Source organism: Lycorma delicatula, chromosome 4, assembly GCF_047948215.1.
Source record: "Lycorma delicatula isolate Av1 chromosome 4, ASM4794821v1, whole genome shotgun sequence".
In the NCBI taxonomy this organism is placed as follows: Eukaryota; Metazoa; Arthropoda; class Insecta; order Hemiptera; family Fulgoridae; genus Lycorma; species Lycorma delicatula.
Window position 1 is genome coordinate 11,959,380 of NC_134458.1, and position 20,570 is coordinate 11,979,949.

The window sequence follows — 20,570 nt, forward strand, 5'->3', positions numbered from 1 at the left end:
CTATATGTAATGTATGTGAGTACAGCTGTTGCCGCCCTGGACGTGGAACGTAGATGTTGTGTTCCGGACGTGGGGATTATCTACCTCAGGGCATTATTATTATTATTATTCTCTTGGGCAAGCCCAGTAAAAAGCATCCTGGCCGGCCCAAAGGCAAATCGCAGGAGCTATAACTATTGTTCTGACATGCATTGTTTATGGTAACATGAACTATTGAATACTATGGGTGAAATATATGAATGAAAGACAAAATACCGGACATAAAAATTTATGAACTGCCAGATGTTAATGGCCATTGTCCCCCGTCTGCAGCTCCATCAGATGACGATCAGGTGGCTCTTCAAGAACAGGCGTTATCTTATCGCTCGAGCTTGTGATGTACCGGCGGACCAAGCGGCATGTATCCAGCAACACACCCTTCTGCATTGGTCGGAACAGATTTGCTGGTGCTCCAACGGATCTTAATGAACCATGCAGAGAACGTGGAATCTCTCCCATCGCGCCCAAAACCACCGGGGCCACCATTACGCTCTCCTGGTCCCAAATCTCCCTGATTTGTTTGCAAGATCCCTATACTTCACTAGTTTTTCCGTGTACTTCTTCACTATGTTGGTGGACAATGGGATTGTGACATCAATCAGTAAGGTGATTTTTTCCTGCTTCTTGGTCAGAACGATGTCTGGCCTATTATGCTCCACTGTCCTGTCCGTCAGAACAGTACGATCGTAGTACAGTTTATACTGATCGTCCTCTAATACAGGCTGAGGAGCATACTTAAAAAACGGGACTGAAACCGTAAGGAGACCTAGGTCCAAAGCGAGCCTCTGATGAAGTATCTTCGCCACGTTGTTATGTCGGACTGTATATTCCCATGGAGCTAAAAACTGACACCCGCTAACGACATGTTCGATGAACTCGTTGGTCGATCCACAAAGACGGTACAGGTCAATGGTTACAGCAGTATCCTTGATGACATGCTTTCTGTAGCTGAGTGTGCTGACGACCCTATCCTGTATAGCAAATACAAGGCCCTCCGTCTCAGCAAACAACTCGGCATACTCCAGCCAGGCCACAGACCCATCTCCGCAACCACTTCATCCATAAGCGCCGCATAGTACCTCCCATGCAACTCCCTCGAACGCCACCTATCCATCACACTGATCTCGGAGAAGGTATCCTCAAGGGGCTGAAATTTCTCATCACTGAGGCGCAGTGGGGTTAGACTACTGTCACTTTTTACTATAACCCTGTGGAACAAGCTGGATTGGCTCTTCTCTAGGAAGTATTTCCGGAGATTCAGCAGTTGTTTTCACTCCACATATACATATTTCCTGCGCTTCAATCTAGCTGCTGTGTGTCCGAATCGTTGACACTTAAAACATCTCATCGCTGCGGAATGAATGCTCGTACATCAAGCCGATGGATGCCAGCTCGCACCTTTTCAGGAAGTTTCGTCCTATTAAATGTTAAAACATGCGAGGCCGAAGGTAGAACTTCACCGTTTCTTCGCATGGTTAGTCTGCGACACTGAATCACTCCCTGACTCGACATTTCTTGTACAATTTCTTCTTCTGTACAATTTAGAAGATTGCGACAAGCAACAACTCCTCTGGATGAGTTAAGTGTGCTATACGGTTGGACAGAAACCACAAATTCACCGATCTTCTTCAACGCCTGGACTTTCTGGCTTTGCACGTCGTTGATAGTTTCGACGTGCAATCCATTAAAAGTCTTTCGGATTTCTTTAACGAGACCACCAGCACAATTAGTTATCTCTCTTGCGATCAAGAATGGACTAACTTTTTGGAAGTTTCCATTCTGGCTTTGTAATAATTAAAAATCCCGGCTTAGGTACGCTATAGCCAAATAAACTTTTCTTTAAGTCTTTACTGATTCTATCAGCATCTTTCTTTATCTTATCAGATTCCTTACTTTTTTCCTCTTCGCTTGTGGTGAATCGGAGGTTTCTAAACGAGGGTGTTTGCGTGCACCCTCTGCCACGTTTTTTTGTTCAATATTCATTGTTCAACTTGCATTGAAGAACGATCCCTTCTGTAGTAAGGCTAGCAGCCGTGGTACACCCCCACTCCAGGGCTACCAACCCTGGAGGTTCGTTCCGGTACTCCGGTGGAACCGGCATATGTCCTGGCAGAGAGCAGATGCGCAGTCTCTGCACTGACTCCAGGCTCCTACTCACCGAAGCTTTCAGAGCTCCCATGCACCGACATATATGGGCACCATTGCTACATGCTTGCCCCATTGCTACATGCTTGCCATCGCAGGGGGCATGTGGACAACGGAAGGGTCTCCGTTACACCTGCAATAACATTGACCCTGGCCGCCACATCGCCAGCTCTAAGTTTGGTATGTGTCCACTTCCTAATCAATAAATTGTTCATATCCTGCAGGTAGCCGAAAAATCCAATCCATGTGAGGACTGGAAGGTGGAAACAGGTCAAAAGAAAAAGCATATCTGAGGAATTTACTCGGAGCCCCGTTAGCCAGCTATTTGCATTGTACATAAGTACAGCTGTTACCGCCCTGGACGTGGAACGTAGATGTTGTGTTCCGAACGTGGGGATTACCTACCTCAGGGCATTATTATTATTATTGTAATATAGAGATCAATATTTGTAATAAATCATACTATATGTTTGTAACATTTTTAAATACGACATTTTTTTTATTACAATTCTTTTTATTTTTCTTATTACTTTCTTTTCCGTGTTATAATAGGTTGTTTTTTCTAATACACAAATTTATTTGATATACATATTCTCTAATCTAATATATAATATATATTATATTAACAGAAACCACCTAGTACAGATGATTGAGATAAGACATATCTTACCTTATTTTATCATGAAAGAACTTTCACAAGATTCTATATATTCAGTCACGATTAAATTAATTTAATTAAACTGCATATTAAATAAATATATTAAAAATGAAAAGTACTGAAATAAACCATGCACAATGTTGTTACATTATTGTAATATTAATATGAAATGAGTACTGCTATATCTGATGCTGTTTTTATGACTGTCTCCCTCAAATACTGTCTGATGGTTTTCAAAATGAAATTTTTTTTTGTATTTATAGTAATATTTTTCTAATATATTTCATTTTTTGTCATCTTTATTATTTTTTAATATTTCTAAATTTGTATTAATGTCAGAAATAGAATGTTTATTGTTTGTTAGATGGTCTGCCATATTAGATAAACATAATTTATTGTTTTTGTATATTTTGCAAGAAATCTAGTTTTAAAGGACCTATTTGTTTTTCCAATATAAATACAACCACAATTATTAAATTTACTTTTATAGATATCCCACAGATTTTATAAATATTATTAAGTAAAGTAGTATCATATCCATTTTCAACTGCTACATGTTTTATGATGGTTATTTTGTTATTATTTAACTTTTCTTAGTTATTATATGTGTACTGGATTGCTCAATTAATCGTATTTGTATAAGTGTACATTTTTTGAGACCAAGGGTGATTTGATTTTTTATGAATTTTTATATTATTAGATGTAAGTTTTCTATGTATACTGATGTTCCAATTTGGTTATCCTTGTTTATTTCAATACTGACATCTAAAAAATTTAACATTTTATTATTATCTATTTCAAATGTGAATTTTAAATTTTCCTTATAGGGATTTAATTTGTTTAACATTATTAGATGTTCACTGCTTATTACTAGGTTATATATAATGAGAATATCATCAATATACTGTGTCCATATTAAAACTTTATGAGTGATGCCATGCATTAATTTACTCTCACAACTCTATAAATATGATTTTGAAATAACTGTCGACAGTGGAAATCCCATAGGTATTTTTTTTTTTTGCGTATAATATTTGTTAATAAATTGAAAAAAGTTTTGCTGACATACATTACCTGTAATAGTGATGATACCTTTAATCAGTTTTGGATCTTCTTTTTAACTTTTTAATTTTTAAAAATTATTTTTATGGTACAGTCTTCTACAGGTATGGTAGGATACATGTTAGTTATGTGATAACTAATCATTGCAATGTCTTTATTTACATTTAAATTTTTAAATCTTCTTAATAATTTGTAAAAATTTTTTATATTAAATATAATCCACTGTTTTCCTAAGAATTTTATCTATTATTTTGAATACAATATAATGGGAAGCAGATTTAAAATTCATCAAAAGTCACACAGGGCTGTTTCATTTATTAATTTTTGGTAGTCCAGTTAACTTAGGAGAAATCAGTTCAAAAGGATATAATTTAGAATGGTATTTTAAATTATAATTAAAAACTGGCCTGAATTTTTTTATTAATCTTTTGTCACTTTTAGTAATTTGTTAGTAGAGTCATTAATTTCCTCAAATTTATTATCAGCAATGTATTATTTCATAAGTTATAGTTTCCAACCGTCATGGTAACAGGTGAATTTGTTTTATCTGATTTTACTATTAAAAGATTGTATTTATTTTTTTCTTAATTGGTAAATTATCTGTTTATTGATAAACGGTTTATTAGTAAATTTTTTTATTTTTTATTTTTTGGGTGTTGTTGCTGATAATGTTATGTAATCTGTAGGATTCATTCTGTTGGAATTTATTTCAGAATCTACAATGATGTTCTTCATATTGTTAATTTTATCATTATCATTTAGGTTGAATTTAAATGTATTAGAGATGATTAATTTTTCATCATTAAAATTTATATTTGCTATGTTTAAAAACGTATTTATGTTATCCAGATTTTCTTGGAAATGTATAAGATTAGTAAACTTATTTTTATTTGAATGAATATTACTATTGATATATTGTTTCTGATTAATAAATTCTGCATCATAATTACTTATATTTTTATTTTTAATTTTGATTAAATTATAGATTTTGGTTTCATGAGCCTTTTTTAGGTTGTATTTATGTTTATCAATAATAATTCCAATTAAATTCCTTATATAATCAAAAATGAGTAGTCCCATGCTTTTTTGTCATTTTGAATATGTATTACACAATTCCATATTTATACAAATTTCTCTTATAGTATCCTTGTTTAATCTGTTGTTTTATTTGGAAATGCTCTGGAAATTCTTTTATTTTTATCTTGGCTTTATTATACTGGAAATCATTCATTTTTATGATTGCATACTTATGAATTAAATCTAATTTGAAGCACGATTAATTAAATGTATTATAAAGTTTAAATACAATTTATAAAAATAAAGACTTTGTTTGCTGAGTGGCATTCACAATTATTTTATTGAGATCCATTTTTTTAAGCACTGAGAATGAATATTATACTTTATTTAGTAATGTTTATAAAAAAACTATCAAAACTCAACAACAAAATACCTGCCTTAAAAGCAATATGTAGTAATAAGACACAAAACAGTGAAAACATATATAAAATATTTATACACTAATAATATCATTGAAAACATTACTATAACTTACAATAAAGAAATATTTAAACCAGCACAAAAACCTAATAACTGCATAATAAAATATTTAAAAAACAAAAATAAAATAAAATAACAATAAAATAAATAATCTGTGGGGAATTCATAAAATTAAATGTAATGATTGTGACTGTATTTATATAGGAAAAACAAATAGATCCTTTAAAACTTGATTTCTTGAATGTTACAGAATTTACAAAAATAATAAATTATGTTTATCTAATAAGGCAGATCATCTGATAAACAAACAAAACATTCTATTTCTGACATTAACACAAATTTAGAAATTAATAAAGATGACAAATAAATAAATATATTAGAAAAAATATTACATATATAAACAAAATTTTATTTTAATAAACATTAGACAGTGTTTGAAGGAGACAGTCTTATAAAAAACAACAGATAAGCACTCATATAACACGGCAGCATATAATAGCAGCAGCAGCACTCATATAATAAATTAATATGCAATTTTCATTATAATACAGGGAGCAGCAGAAATAACTCCTGAATTTGCCACCGTCGTAGCTCAGCGCTAGTGGTAGTAGGCGGATCCGGACTGGTTCCATAGTGCAGGTCTGGTGTTGCAATTTTCACTCGGTAACATGGCGTGGAGCGGTGAACATAATTGTTCGTCATCGATACTGATTTTAAAAATGGTGATTCTGTAATCTGTACGCAGCGATTATTTTTTCGTACACACTTCGGGATAAGTCGACACGGTGCAATCCCTGACAGGAAAACCATTCTAACATGGGTTAGAAATTTTAGTTACGAGTTCGGCTATGAAAAAACCACCGCCAGGTAGACCTTGCAGCGTTCGAACTGCGCAGAACGTTCAACTACTCCAGCAAGCAGTTACACGATCTCCAAGGTATCCAGCCCGTAGGCACGCTGGCAGCTTGGGAATATCTGATCGAACAGCGAGAAGAATTTTACACCAAGACCTGCACTTCCGCCCGTATAAAATAATGATTGTGCAGGAACTTAGTGAACGTGATCGGGCCAGTCGTATTGCATCTTGTCACGCTATCCTTGAAAATGTTCCAAACAATGCAGTCGTACTCTCATCGACGAAGCGCATTTGCATTTATCAGGTTATATCAATAAGCAAAATTTTCGTTATCGGGCAGAAAATAATCCTAGACAACTGCACGAGCGACCTCTCTATAGCCAACATGTTACAGTTTGGTTTGCTGTAGCAGACTTTGGAATCATAGGCCCGTATTTTTTTGAGGAGGAAGGGCGAACAGTTACAGTTACGTCTCAACATTATGTACACATGCTAAACAACTTCCTGAAGCTGAAACTGAATGAAATTGGAAATCGTGTTGTACGGTATCAACAGGATGGTGCAACCGCTCACACAGCAAGACAATCTATGGAAGTCCTAAGACAAATGTTTCCAGGGCGTTTAATCTCACTGCGAGGTAACATACCGTGGCCATCGTTCACCCGATCTTGCTGCTTGTGACTTCTTTCTATGGGGCTACTTAAAGAATAAAGTCTACAAAAACAAGCCGAGGACAACAGACGAACTCAAAGCTGCTATCCGACACGAAATCGCGGAAATTCCACAAGAGATGACGACGAGAGTAATGCTCAATTTCTGAGTGAGGCTTCAGTCGTGTATAGACAATGACGGTCGCCATTTAAATGATATTATTTTTAAGTAACTGAAACTTTAATCATTTAGATATACAATAAATGGCAATGATAATTCTTATTATGGTATAATAAAAGTTTGACTAAAATCTATTCCGTATTTTTTTATTAGCCTTTCAAACTGGGGAGTTATTTCTGCCGCTCCCTGTATTACAGTAATGTAACAAACATTACACCATATGCACAATTTATTTTAGTATTTTTAATTTTTATTATAATTTATTAATTATGCAGTTTAAATGAATTCAATCATGATGGAGGATTCAGGATCCTGCGAAAGTAGTTTCACGATAAAATCAAGGCACAATATGGCTTATCTCAATATGTTGTACTAGGAGGTTTATATTAATATAATTTGACAGTACAGAGGAATAATATGAATCTTAAGATTAATTTAAGTAAAAAAATATAAATATAAAACTTAGGTATAAAATAAATATAAATATATAAATAAATAAAAATAACTTAGGTGCTTCATGGGAGTTCTATGATATCCTGCTGTCATAAGCAATTAAATCTCACACTGATGACTGAAGACGTTATGAAATTTCCTATGATATTTTCATATAAAAAATTAATTTTAGCTATAATAAATTTTCAAAAGTGATAAGTTATTGTTTTAGGTTATTTAATAAAAAAAAGGCAAAAAATAAAAACAATCAGCCAGGTGAGTTTGTGATTTTTAGCTAAGTGTTAACAGTGTTTTCTGTCAGTTAAAGAAATCTCACTTAATTCATTCTTAACCTTTTCATTAGCAACCACACATATATACAGTTTTTCTAGAATGCACCAGAAAGCAATTTCGTAAATATATGTTTTTGAATTTACCGGCTCAGGAGCAAACCCATATTAATACCGCTTCGTTTATTTTGTTAGATTGGTGCTGCCATTTTATTTCTTAAAAAAACTTGCTTCCATACATGCATGAAAACTCAAAAAAACCTGCTAATGAAAAGGTTAAACAGTAAGTCCACAGATGTCCAGTGCATATATGGGTAAAACATAAATATATATATATATATATATATACCTACTTGTTTTTCTGCCAAGAAGTAAGAAAACAATTTTATTTTTCATTATTTTAATGTTAGCATATTCCTCAAGAAAAATTTTAAAGGCCTTTTAATGACATATATAGTTCAATTTTGAAGAATTTAACTCATAAAATTTAACCCTCCACAATGTTTGGCACATTTTTTTACAAACTGTCTTTGAAAATTAACAAACAAATAGAATATAAAATTAAAAAAAAAAATATTATGATATTCATTACAATAAAGTGGTATAACATTCTTAGTAAAGTACTATTAGACATTAAGAAACATGCAGGACAAATGGTGGACTATTTATCTAAATTAATGAATAACAAATTATACGTACTAAAATTCTATAAACGCCTACCATGCTTGTAGAGCACAAATGGGATCAATTTCTGTAATGTATACCACACATCCAAGACCTTTCAAAGCTTGACAACAACCTTTACCAACTTCTCCATATCCGCAAAGTACAACTTGTTTTCCACCAAACATTACATCAGTCGATCTTTTAAGGCTATTAACATAAATACTTAGTATTAAATAAGGTACCAGTAAGATCTACACACACAAGTATGAGAAGTAAAATATAAAAATGTTACAATTACATGCAATAAGTGTTAATCATAATAGTTGAATTAAAGGATCTTTAATTCATTCATTAATTTTCATCTTTATAAGAAGTATAAATGAGCTCTAACATCATTGTAAATTTAATAACAAAGAAGTAGTAATGACGTAAAAGACAAGAATATTTATTATGAGATTACACATACTGGTAGTTAATGATAAGCATCAAATTTGAGTACATTTTACATATGTATAAAAATTATTTACATTCCCAATAAATAAATAAACTTAAACTGTTTTTTTCTAAGTTCTAATTTTCAATTCAAAATCCTGTCTTTCTTTTTTCATGGAAAACAAATATTATTTCATTACAGTACTTTTATGAAACAACAAGAGATATTGTAAACATTATAGACCTACTTTTATTCAGGTCTATTAAAGACCTTAAAATGGTCTTAACTTATTACAGTCCTAATATGCTTAAAAATATTATTGAATATGGCAAATCATTAACAATAAAATCAGAATGGAAGAAAATGATAATGAATCCATGATCATTCTCTGTATTCTTTAATTTCAATTTCTCATTCAACTTCCAAACACAAAATAAATGATAAGTAATTTATCCCATATATGGACACTTCAGGTATCACATATCGTAGTTTTAGGATTAACAATCATGAGAATTGCAAATGCCCAGATCTTATTTAAATAAGAGAAACATGTATTTAATTAACATTAATTAAAACATAACTTAAATTAATATATAATATGTTAATACACTACATAATAGATAAAAAATAAATTTTCAAAGTAGTACTTAGTACGCCCACATCTGCATGCATTTTGTGCATATCATGTGGGAGCACCATTCATACACAAATATATATAAATTTGTACATATGCATATCATATTAAGAAAGACTTTACAGAACAGAAATGTTAAGTGATTAAACTTTATTAACCAATTTTAATTAAATGCTCCAAAAATTATGTTCATAATTTTAAAACTTTGTCATAATAATCAACAAAATTAATAATAATAATAAATGGTCATTTTATTACACAATACAGTTACGTGCAAAATACACATGAATAACATCACAATACCAAAAATAACCTCAAAATACTAACTTCAGTTACAAATTATATTTTCATTGTTTGTTTTTTTATCTTGCTCTTAAAATTTCAAATGGTTAAATTTTTTAGCAATTGGGACAGTATAACATTAAACTGTTTCATAGAAATGTAATAAAATGATTTTTGTGTATTACTATAATTACAGTAAAAATTCATCAAGTTTTTTTATTTCTGGTATTGTAAACATGATAGTGTCCTCGTTATAAATAATCCTATTTTAATGTACAACAGATAAACAAGTACAAAATTGGCTTATACTGTTTTAACGTCTAAATTGGAAAAACTAGACAAAACTACTTTTAGGTGGAAGACTACAATTAATCTAATATAATGTCATACATCTATTGATGATTTGGGATGAGATTAACCAATTTACTAACATAATTTTAAATAGTCTACCACTTTAGAAAACTAACTGTATGATTATTTGTATATGAAGTGTTAAAATTGGTAAAATAATCATAGTTAATTCCTAATGGGACATTTTTGCAGCATTATACTATTATATTATGATTATTATATTTGAGTTTTAAAATGGGATAATGGATGAAATTTATGAATGAATGATTTAATGTGATGAATGAAGTATTAAAAATAGTGTGAAATCTTTAAGACAATAAAAGAAACACGCATGACTAAAACCCATAACCATTACCAATGACATGAAGAAACACATCCACAGTGAAAACTAAAAAAAAATATTACAGTAACAATTTTGAGTTTGGAATTGACTTTTCTACATTTTTAGAGCAGTTCTTGCCCACTACGATTTAGGTAATAATATTTGTGCCTGATGGATATTATACTTGTTAACAGAGTACAAACCAATGCCAGTAGGATTTGGGGGTTGATATTTTTTTAGCATCATGCAAAAGGTGATAAATTTATTTATTTTATTGCTACTAGTGATGAAATTCAGAGTAATTTAGGGACAAAATGCTAGTTACGTTAATGCAATCACCCTAAGTCACTGAAAAATTCACAAAAGTATAGACTAAAACTTAGTGCATGTAAGTTTATTATCTTTTGGAATCAGTCTGGTGTCCTGTTGATTAACATAATACCCAAAAGTAACTGATTATTACACAAGTTTACAGTGAAATTCTCTGGTAGTTGCATAGCACTATTTAAAATTGAGAACAGATATGGCTAACAAAGAGTATTATGTTGTGTGATAATGTGTATCCACATTTAGAAATTTTGACACATTTACTGGGAAAGTTCAAATAGGGCATTTTAAGTTAGTCAGCACACAGTTCGAACTGAGCTCCAAGTACTTAGATCTGTTCAAAATGCTGAATGAATTTTTTTGGTGTGAAGCAAATCACAATTATGATAAACTGAAAGAAGCTGTGAAGTAGTTAACTGGACTGGTGGCAATGAAGTATGAAAAGAGAATTTCAAAGTTCATGGATTACTACAAATTCCTAAATGCTAGAGGTGATTATCTAGATAATTAGGCTAAGGTGTGTAATTTTAGTAAAAATGTTTAACTGAAATATTTTCATATTAAACATTTTTATAATCTAATGGTCTTCACTTTAAAGTTAGCCCTCACAAAAAAATATCACTACTATATTAAAATTAAGTGGTACCTGTCAATAATGGATTCACGGCAACTATAAAGATTATCAAATTTTGTTTTAGTTACGGAATCATTGACATTCATAGCAGGTACTGTAAGTTTTTGAGCCTTGGACAATTGGTAAAGTCGATGCACACCAGTAACACTCTCTTCCACAATACCTAAAATTAAAAAAAAAATTTCAGTTTTATTTTCTCCTAAAATTCACAAGTAAATACAATCAAATCATGTACCTTCCAATGACTAAAAGCTGATCGAGTATAAACTTTACAATACTACATTTAACATAAAACAAACTACAAGATCAGTAACAACATACACCAATGATTAATACAAAAAGAGATAAATAAGAAGTTAAAATGATAATACAAAAATAGATAATGCATAAGAAGATATTATTTTTTTAATAAAAATAAAAAAATAATAAAATAAATAGTGGAAATCCTAAATAGTGGAAATACATTTTACGTATTTCTACGTGAAATTGTTTTAAATTAAATTCTTTTCAGCTGAAATCCTTTGTTAAACTTCTTCATAAATGCGTATAATAACAGAACAACAATTTTTTCATGAAGGTGTAGCCGATTATAAAAAAAAAATATTTCCTAGAAAATTTGTTAAAAATTTTATTCTTTTAGAATTTTATTCATGAAGCTAGAGATTTTTGCTAGATCCATTCTCGAATCATCAACAAATTTTTCCCTTGAGAAAGGAATCAGTACCCCACTTCAAAATTTAAAAAAGTCACCAAAAAAAGTTGTAAATTCTAAGGGTTTTAATCTCTGCCACACATTTTTTTTTTGTAAAATCCTCTGAGTGAACAAAGTCTAAAAAATGATTTTTTGTCAAGAGGGGAGCAGGCTCTTTGTATACATGTTAAAAAACTGCTAATTTTCGATGTGCTTTAATTTAAAGTGCAATGGTAAAATATTATAAAAATTCATATTCTGATCAATGTACACAAATTCAATTATATTCATAAAAATTTTCATAAACTTTCAATTATATATATGTGATGTATATTCATACTGTCAAATTTAATTTATCTTAAAGCAATCACATAAATAATTATACAAAACTGTAACACTGAAAACACAGGAAGACATTAAGATAATATCCCTAAAAAACAACATAATATTATTATGAGTAGGAATACTAATATTATGAAGATATTAGTATATTACTTATGCGCAGTATATTAGTATATTACTTAAGTAACATATTAGTATGTTACTTAGATATTACTAAGTAACAGTCAATACTGTTACTTAGTAATTTTTTGTATATAAATTTAAATTATATAAATATAATTTGGATTATGTATATAATATACATATTCTGAAATTTCTGTATCTTTTAGTATGTAACTGCCCTTCATATAATGAACTTCATATCAAATACTTGTTAATATTATATCTTATGCATTACATCTGGAGTTAGTAATATTTGTTTTGTGAAAAGCAGTTAAAAATAAGTGTTTATAAAGAGAAATATTATTTTATTACAATGAAAGTAAAAATAAAAATATTACAATGGATGAAAAAGGAAAATTAATATGTATGAGGGTAAGTCAATTATTAATCGCAATTTAGTTATATTTTTGTTTATGTTGGTAGTATACTGTTGTGTTGATGACGCATGCGTGGTTTAATTGTTGTTATGTCTGTGCAGGTTTGATGCTGCTAGGTTAGTTCCATTATTGCTGCCCTGCTGTTAACCATGGCTGCTCCGCTTTCTGTTTGCACCAAAGAAGAGCAACGTTCAATGATCCGTTTTTTGTGGTCGGAAGGTGTATCAGGGGCCGAAATTCATCTAAGACTTTCGGTACAGAGTACGGGAATAGTGTGTTGCCGCAATGGAGTGTCTACAAATGGATTGAAAAATTAAAAAATGATTACACAAGTGTTATGCATGACGAAGGAGCCGGATGACCGTTTACCGCCACAAATGAGGAAAACATTGAGCGTGCACGTGACTTGGTTTTCTTAGACAGACGAGAAACTGTTGATGAAGTGGCATATCGTCTGCAAATTAGTCACGGTTCTGCCTACAAAATCATCATTTGTTTATGCAACTCACACAGTTTCATGCTTGGACATCTGCCAAAAACATTTGGGTTGCTATGGTAACGAACGGGACATCTTAGACAGAATCATCACTGGTGATGAAACATGGATCCAGCATTATGAGCTGGAGAGTAAATGTCAGTGTATGGAATGGAAACATCCAAATTCACCCTGTAAAAAAAAGTTCAAGACCCAACCATCCACAGGAAAACTGATGCTTACAGTTTTTTGAGACTCACAAGGCCCAGTATTGGAACATTAAGAGGAAAGGAGCATGACAATAAACAGTGTGTGTTACAGTGAGATGCTTACTGCCAAGCTGAAGCCTGCAATTCGAAGCAAACACCGAGGACTGCTGTTGAAAGGTGTTGTGTTGTTGCACGACAATGCCCGTCCACATGCTGCTGCCCACACTGCTGAAACGCTCGAGAAACTCAACTTTGAAGTACTGGCTCATCCTCCGTATAGTCCTGATCTTGCCCATTCTGACTACCACTTGTTTGGTCCACTCAAACAGGGATTAAAGGGCCGTCGATTTACCTTGGACGAAACAGTGAAAGAAGCGGTGCATTTCTGGCTCACAGCTCAATCGAAAACCTTATTTTATGAGGGCATCAGGAAGCATGTGCAACCATGGACCAAGAGTGTTGAAATGCAAGGGGACTATGTTGAAAATTGATGTACATATAACTTTCCTATTTGTATTGCAATGAAATTTATAACTACATTGCGGATAATAATTGACTTATCCTCGTATATATAGAGTATATCTCATACATATGACATAAACTGCTAAAAATGATTAGTAACAAAACAGAAAACCCTAAAAAAGTATTGTTCATACATTCAATCAGACTCCATTAACATAAGAGACAAAAATAAAAAATGAAAATACCCTTGGTGATATTAAGAGAAAGATCCAATGTTTATCTTTTCACAAGTTTTAGTGATGGAATTTCTCCAGTACTCCAAAACAACTTTACTTGAATTTAAGATGTGTAATTTAATTTCAAGACTTTGAATAGTATGTATATATATGTAGTAGAGTTTATGTTAAATTCGGAAGATTATTATATCCAAATTTAAAGGTATAACCAGCTGTTTAATTAGCATTTTGAATATCCAAGTAAGTGTCCAGATTAGCAAGAGAGTCATAGCAATTTTTAGAACAACAAATAGGATATCAAACATATAAAAATATTTCCTAAGAAGTCCACCCCAAAACCCCCAACTTTCAAGCCTTTCCAAAAATATATAAAATGCCATCAGCTGACACAACAAACATCTTGACACTTCTAAAATAAGAACATATCTCATAAAAAATATTTTTAATAACTCTTCTTTCCTTTATTGTTTGTAGTTATGTAGCTGTGTTAAATTGTTACTTTGGCATATTAAGCGCACCCATTGAATCCTTACCTTATTATAACCTTTCCTTTTACTTTTAATTAATATTCTAATGAATCTTTTAATTTTTACAAAGAGTATTTGTAATACGGAGGTCTAACTAATAATAAAAACTAGATTTTACTATGACTTATATGCTATAAAAATACTGATCATGGTTTTCTTTGAATTTCCATGTACCAAGGTCTTTTTTGATTCTTGCTACAACACAAATTATAAAAAAATAAAATGAAACTTGTCTATTATCCACTTGACATGTAAATTCTTAATTTTTGTACAATGCTGGTGCATTTTCTAACTAAACTAAATGAAATTCATTTTATTATGAAAAAAAAGAACAGTTGTTAGTAAACTGGAAAAATACATGCGGTCTAAACATGCAAGTTACCTGTTAAATATGATGTCCCAGTTACATTCACAGACTCTTAAAAAAAAACTAAATCTGATTTTTAAACACACCTCAGACACTGAGTGAAAAGCAGTAACTTCTCTTTTATTTGTTTATGCCAATGTGGACCACATTAAGTGGGTGAACCCAGTTGTATTTAGCTCTAGCTCCAGTACACATGCACTCTGCTGGAGTGGTCTGTTATTTCGCTGGTACTTGTGGGATCAAAATTGCAAGCCTACAAGAAACCCCTATGATGGTTAGTGATCCATCTGAAAAAATCACCAAATCCAATCTTGTGAAAAGGCCTCGCTCAGCATTGTCTGATGAGGATATTAGTAATGGAGAAAGCAATGCCGATTGTGAAACAACCCATCTACAAGCTAAAAACGTTAGGTTTGTTGTTATGCAGAATGTTCAGGAAGGTGGCTCCCTTCACAAGGTCTCACCATTTCTGATCAACAACGTTATAACAGGATCATGTAGCTCACCGAAGAACATAAAAAAATTAAGAGATGGGTCAATAATAATTGAGACTCGTAAGAATGAACAAAGTAGATCTTATGTATCACTAGTATGAGCGGTATAAACGTAAGTAGGATGTGCCACAAGACTTTAAACACCAGTTGAGGAGTAATTTTTCAAAGAGACCTTATAGAGCTGAATGTAATGGAAATAGCTGATGAGCTTCAAACCCAAGAAGTTGTGGATGTGAAATATATAATGAAACGGAAAGGTGGAAAAGAAGAACCAACACCTTCTCTCAAACTAACATTTGATCTCCCGATACCACCAGAGAAGATTAAGGTGGGTTACTTGTCGGTTCAGGTGAGACCATTCATACCCAACCCATGTCGATGATTCAAATGCCAAGAATATGGTCACACTACATCAGTTTCCTCGAAAACAAAGATCTGTGCTCGATGTGCAAAGGAAGGCCACAATGATACTAACTGCAGTGAAGATGATAAATGAGCAAACTGTAATGGTTCACATACAGCCCCCTCCCGAGATTGCCCAACTTTCAAGGAAGAGAAGGCAATTATCAGAATTTCTACTGAACAAAAGCTATCTTTTCCAGCTGCATGCAGAGAGTACAGAAAAACTATTAACTCGTGGAATCTGGTTAAACCAGATGTATCTTTTGCCACCGCTACATCAAAGCAAGCTCCCACAAACTTAGCTACTCAGCAATGCGAATCCTGCAATGAGCTAAAACAACTTGTTTAAATGTTGTCTGATCAAGTTGCTTCACTTACAGCCACTATATCAGAGCTTACGAAAATGAACAAAAAGTCACTAGTTGCAATCAGTGAATCCAATCGTGGGATACATCTGAAAATCCCTGTCCCTAAAGTTTTACCGGTGCAGGCAGGAATAATCGCAGCTGGTGGTAAGCCATCTACTAAGCCCCCTGTTAAGGAAGTCACCACAACCAACCTGTCTGGGACATCATCTACGAAATCTCCTCGTATACTGGAGGAAATGTTGAAGAACCGCCCAACCACAGGATGTCGGAGTTCCACAGGAACTCCTACATCCTGTTATAATTATATATTTTCCTGAAATCCTGTATCTATAACTGCCTTTATCTATGAACATCAGTGGAACATTAGAGGTCTTCAGTACTGCATTGAGGATATTAAGGTATTGGCGCACATGTATGAACCACTAATAATGTGCTTCCAAGAAATGCATCTTCTATGACAAGATGCAAAAACACTCAGAGGCTATTTCTGTGAGAGATACGCCTGTATAATGGATAGTAGAGTGTGGTGGAGTTGCAATTTTCATGTGGAATGAGGTGTCAGCTACAAGGATACCACTCGCTATCTTTATTCCTGCCACTGCTGTAAAGGTCTCTATTCCCTTCAAATTGCATATTTGCAATTTGTATCTCTCTCTGAACTCTGAGTTCAATGTTCTAGAACTGTCAAATCTCTGCACACAAATCCCATTGCCATCGTTAATAGGTGATTTCAATGCTCACCTTATTTCCTGGGGCTCAAGTTTCTGCTCCTCTTGAGGAAATATGGTAAACAGAGTGAGACAAGACTTGGACCTTTGTCTACTGAATGATGGGTCACACATATGTCCTTATCATCTGGTACATTGTCCAACATTGACCTCTCTGTCTGCTCGCCGAGTTTACTCCTCGTCTTAATTGGTCTGTTTGTGATGACTTTCACGGCAGTGATCACAGGCCAATTATTACTGCTTTTTGTGTCGCCCGTGAGGTGGAAAATAGGCCACGGATATGGACTGTTAAAAAGGCAAATTGGAACGGTTACCATAAAGCCTTCCCTTCAGTGTATGGTGGTGGCACGGGCGTTCTTGATCAACTTTCCTTCATTATACTTAATGAATGCTAATAGTTATATCCGTCGAACATCGGAAAAATCTAGACGTCCTTCCGTTCCTTGGTAGAATGTTGATTGCCAAGAAGCTATTAGTAAACGTCGGCAGGCCTTGTGTAAATTTAACCGCAGGCCCACAACTGAACATCTAGACTTGTACCATAAGGCTAGAGCAGTGTGTAGTTGGGTATTCTTGAATGCTAGGAGGAAGTACGTGGAAACAATCTCACGCACTATTCCCGCATCTACTGTGTGAAAAAAGCTCCATGCAATTTTCAGATCACCAACACAATCTATTCTCAGGCTTATTCATGAGGGAGAACTCCTTTCATCATCTTCTGTAGTGGCAAATACCTAGCAACTTCTTTCTGCTTGGTTTTTCTCACTTCATCCTACAGTAATGAATTTCAGAGGTACAAGATACAGATGGAAGTATTACTTTACTTAAGTTAAACATTGGTGATCTGGTTGGTAAATTAAGTACTCTATTCACATTCAAGGAGTTGTCACACGCACTTAGAAACTCATATGACACCTCCCTGGACTTGACATTTGTCTCTGTATGCTGTCACACCTTCCTCATTTGGCATTGCAACATCTATTGAACATTTACAATGATTTGTTCTCTGCACAAGTTTTCGCACCCAGCTGGTCAGAAGTTGTTGTCATACCAGTATTTAAACCTGGTAAAGACTAAGCAAGCCCCTCACTCCCTATCTCCTTGACAAGCGTCTTATGCAAAGTAATGGAGAGAATGGTGAACTGCAGACTTGCGTGGTACTTGGAGAGACATGGCCTTCTATCTCCAGATCAATATGGTTTTCAACAAGGATGATCCTCCATTGACCATTTAGTGTCTTTGGAAGCAGCTATTCAGAATGGTTTCCTACTATGCCAGCGCCTTTTTGCTGTCTTCTTAGATATCAGTAAGGCTTTCGACACAGCCTGGCAATCTAAACACCCTAAAAGAATGGGGAGAAAAGGGCAATCTTAAATGACCGAACTTTCCGAGTTCGTGTTGGAGATTCTGTATCAGGTAGTGTCATCTTGGGGAATGGAGTACCTCAAGGAAATATATTAAGTACCACTTTATTTTCTATAGCCTGTTACCACATATATGCCTAATTTAATATCGGCGGACGACAACAGTAGCAGCTCAGATGTCAGTGGAGCACAGTATACGTACGCGCTGGTAGAAGCGTCACTCCCGCCGCGCAGTTCTCCCACCATTATCAGGCTACAATAAAAGAGCGTGCACGAGAGTAAATTTTTAATTCATCGTTGATCATCACCTGGAGAAGACCAAGAAGAAGAAGAAGATGGAAGACGACAGAAGAAGTTCCTTGGACGCCTCAACGTGGGACCTCCCGGCGGATGCCAATATCCCCGCTGGAGGAGCAGGCCTTGCCGGCCCGCCCAGGGAGACGCTGGATGTGGACGCTACCTTCCCACTCCAGCTCGCCGGACTTCAATCGCCCTGGCCGGTGGACTCAACAGCAAGAGCCGGCTCAGCGTAGAGTAGCTCGGGGAGAATCGCCTCGGCCGCGCCGGCGAAAGACGACCGATGCTGACCCGACACTGCGGGGCTCTGGGGGCCACCACTACCACGCTGTAATGGGAACCCAACTGCCGCTGAGGGGAAGCCCGGTCTGATTTCAATGGACGAGCCGCAACTCCCCGACTTCGCTGGAGACCAGCTTCCGAACCCAACAGCTCTTCTCAGAGCTAACGCAAAAAACTTGTGGTAGCCCTTTTCAGGGCTACCACAAGGTTATAAATTACGAGCTGTCGAAGGCATTCGATGACAACAGCCCTTCTCAGGGCTACTATAAGGTTATAAATTACAACGAGCAGTCGAAGCCGTTGACGACAAAAACGGTCCTTTTCAGTACTACCATAAGGTTATTAGTTACGAACCGTCGAAGCCAATCAACAACAGCCCTTCTCAGGGCTACTACAAGGTTATTAAGTGCTACGTGCCGTTGAAGCCATTCGGCGACAAACCATCAACGGTATTACTACATGTGTGCAGACACCTATCCAATATTCTTTATTTGTTGATGATTTTGCTATATAAATTGCGTCCCGTTCAGTAGCCACAGCTATGAGACTACTACAGAACACTATATCTCACCTTGAAGCTTGGTCCAACGTAACCGGCTTCACATTTTCACCTGAGAAAACAAAAAGGTATAGTTTTTTCGTCTTCGCGACCCCTTTATTCCGCGAGTCTTTCTCGGTGGAGAGGTAATTCCTATCTCTCCTGATGCCAGATTCTTAGGATTATTTTTCGATAGCCGGCTTACGTGAGTCAAACACATCAAGGAATTAAAAATAAAATGTTCCAGACTTTTAAATATGATGCGAATCCTTAGCAATACCAATTGAGGTGCCGATCGGTCATGTATGTTGCGTTTTTACTATTCCTTAGTTTGTTCCCGTTTAGATTATGGTTATGTCACGTAATCTTCGGCGCGCAATACCGTGCTTAAAATGCTGGATTCTGTACATCATGCTTTCCTTCGGCTTGCTACAGGTGTCTTTAGATCAAACCCTGTCGTAAGCATCCTCGTTGACTGCGGTGAGCTATCACTTTGGGATAGACGTGACCAGGTTTTAGCATTTTATTTTACTCGTCTTAAAGGACAGCCAAATCACCCGGCTTTTGACGCAGTCTTTGGAAATCCTTATCTTCGAAGATATGAAAACCATCCACGTTATTTGCACCTGTGGGTATTCGTACCCGGCGTTTCCTACGCCTTATAAATGTTGACGCACCTTTAATTTTTCCGATTTATCCGTGTTCGTATCCTCCGTGGAGAATCAACCTTATTAATTTTATTTTTGACCTCACTAATAATAAAGAATCAACTTCACCCGTTTTCTTTCGG

At 34.4% G+C, this 20,570-nt stretch overlaps 1 protein-coding gene across 1 annotated transcript in view; it reads right to left on the minus strand.

Moving 5' to 3' along the window:
- Window positions 1–20,570, minus strand: part of LOC142323112 (adenosylhomocysteinase-like 1) — a 209,411-nt gene that overhangs the window by 42,235 nt on the left and 146,606 nt on the right. The window contains exons 8-9 of the mRNA XM_075362309.1: window positions 11,472–11,622; window positions 8,531–8,683 (exon numbers count right to left, since the gene is read on the minus strand). Of these exons, the coding sequence (XP_075218424.1) occupies window positions 8,531–8,683; window positions 11,472–11,622 (304 nt within the window). The remainder of the gene's footprint in view (window positions 1–8,530; window positions 8,684–11,471; window positions 11,623–20,570) is intronic.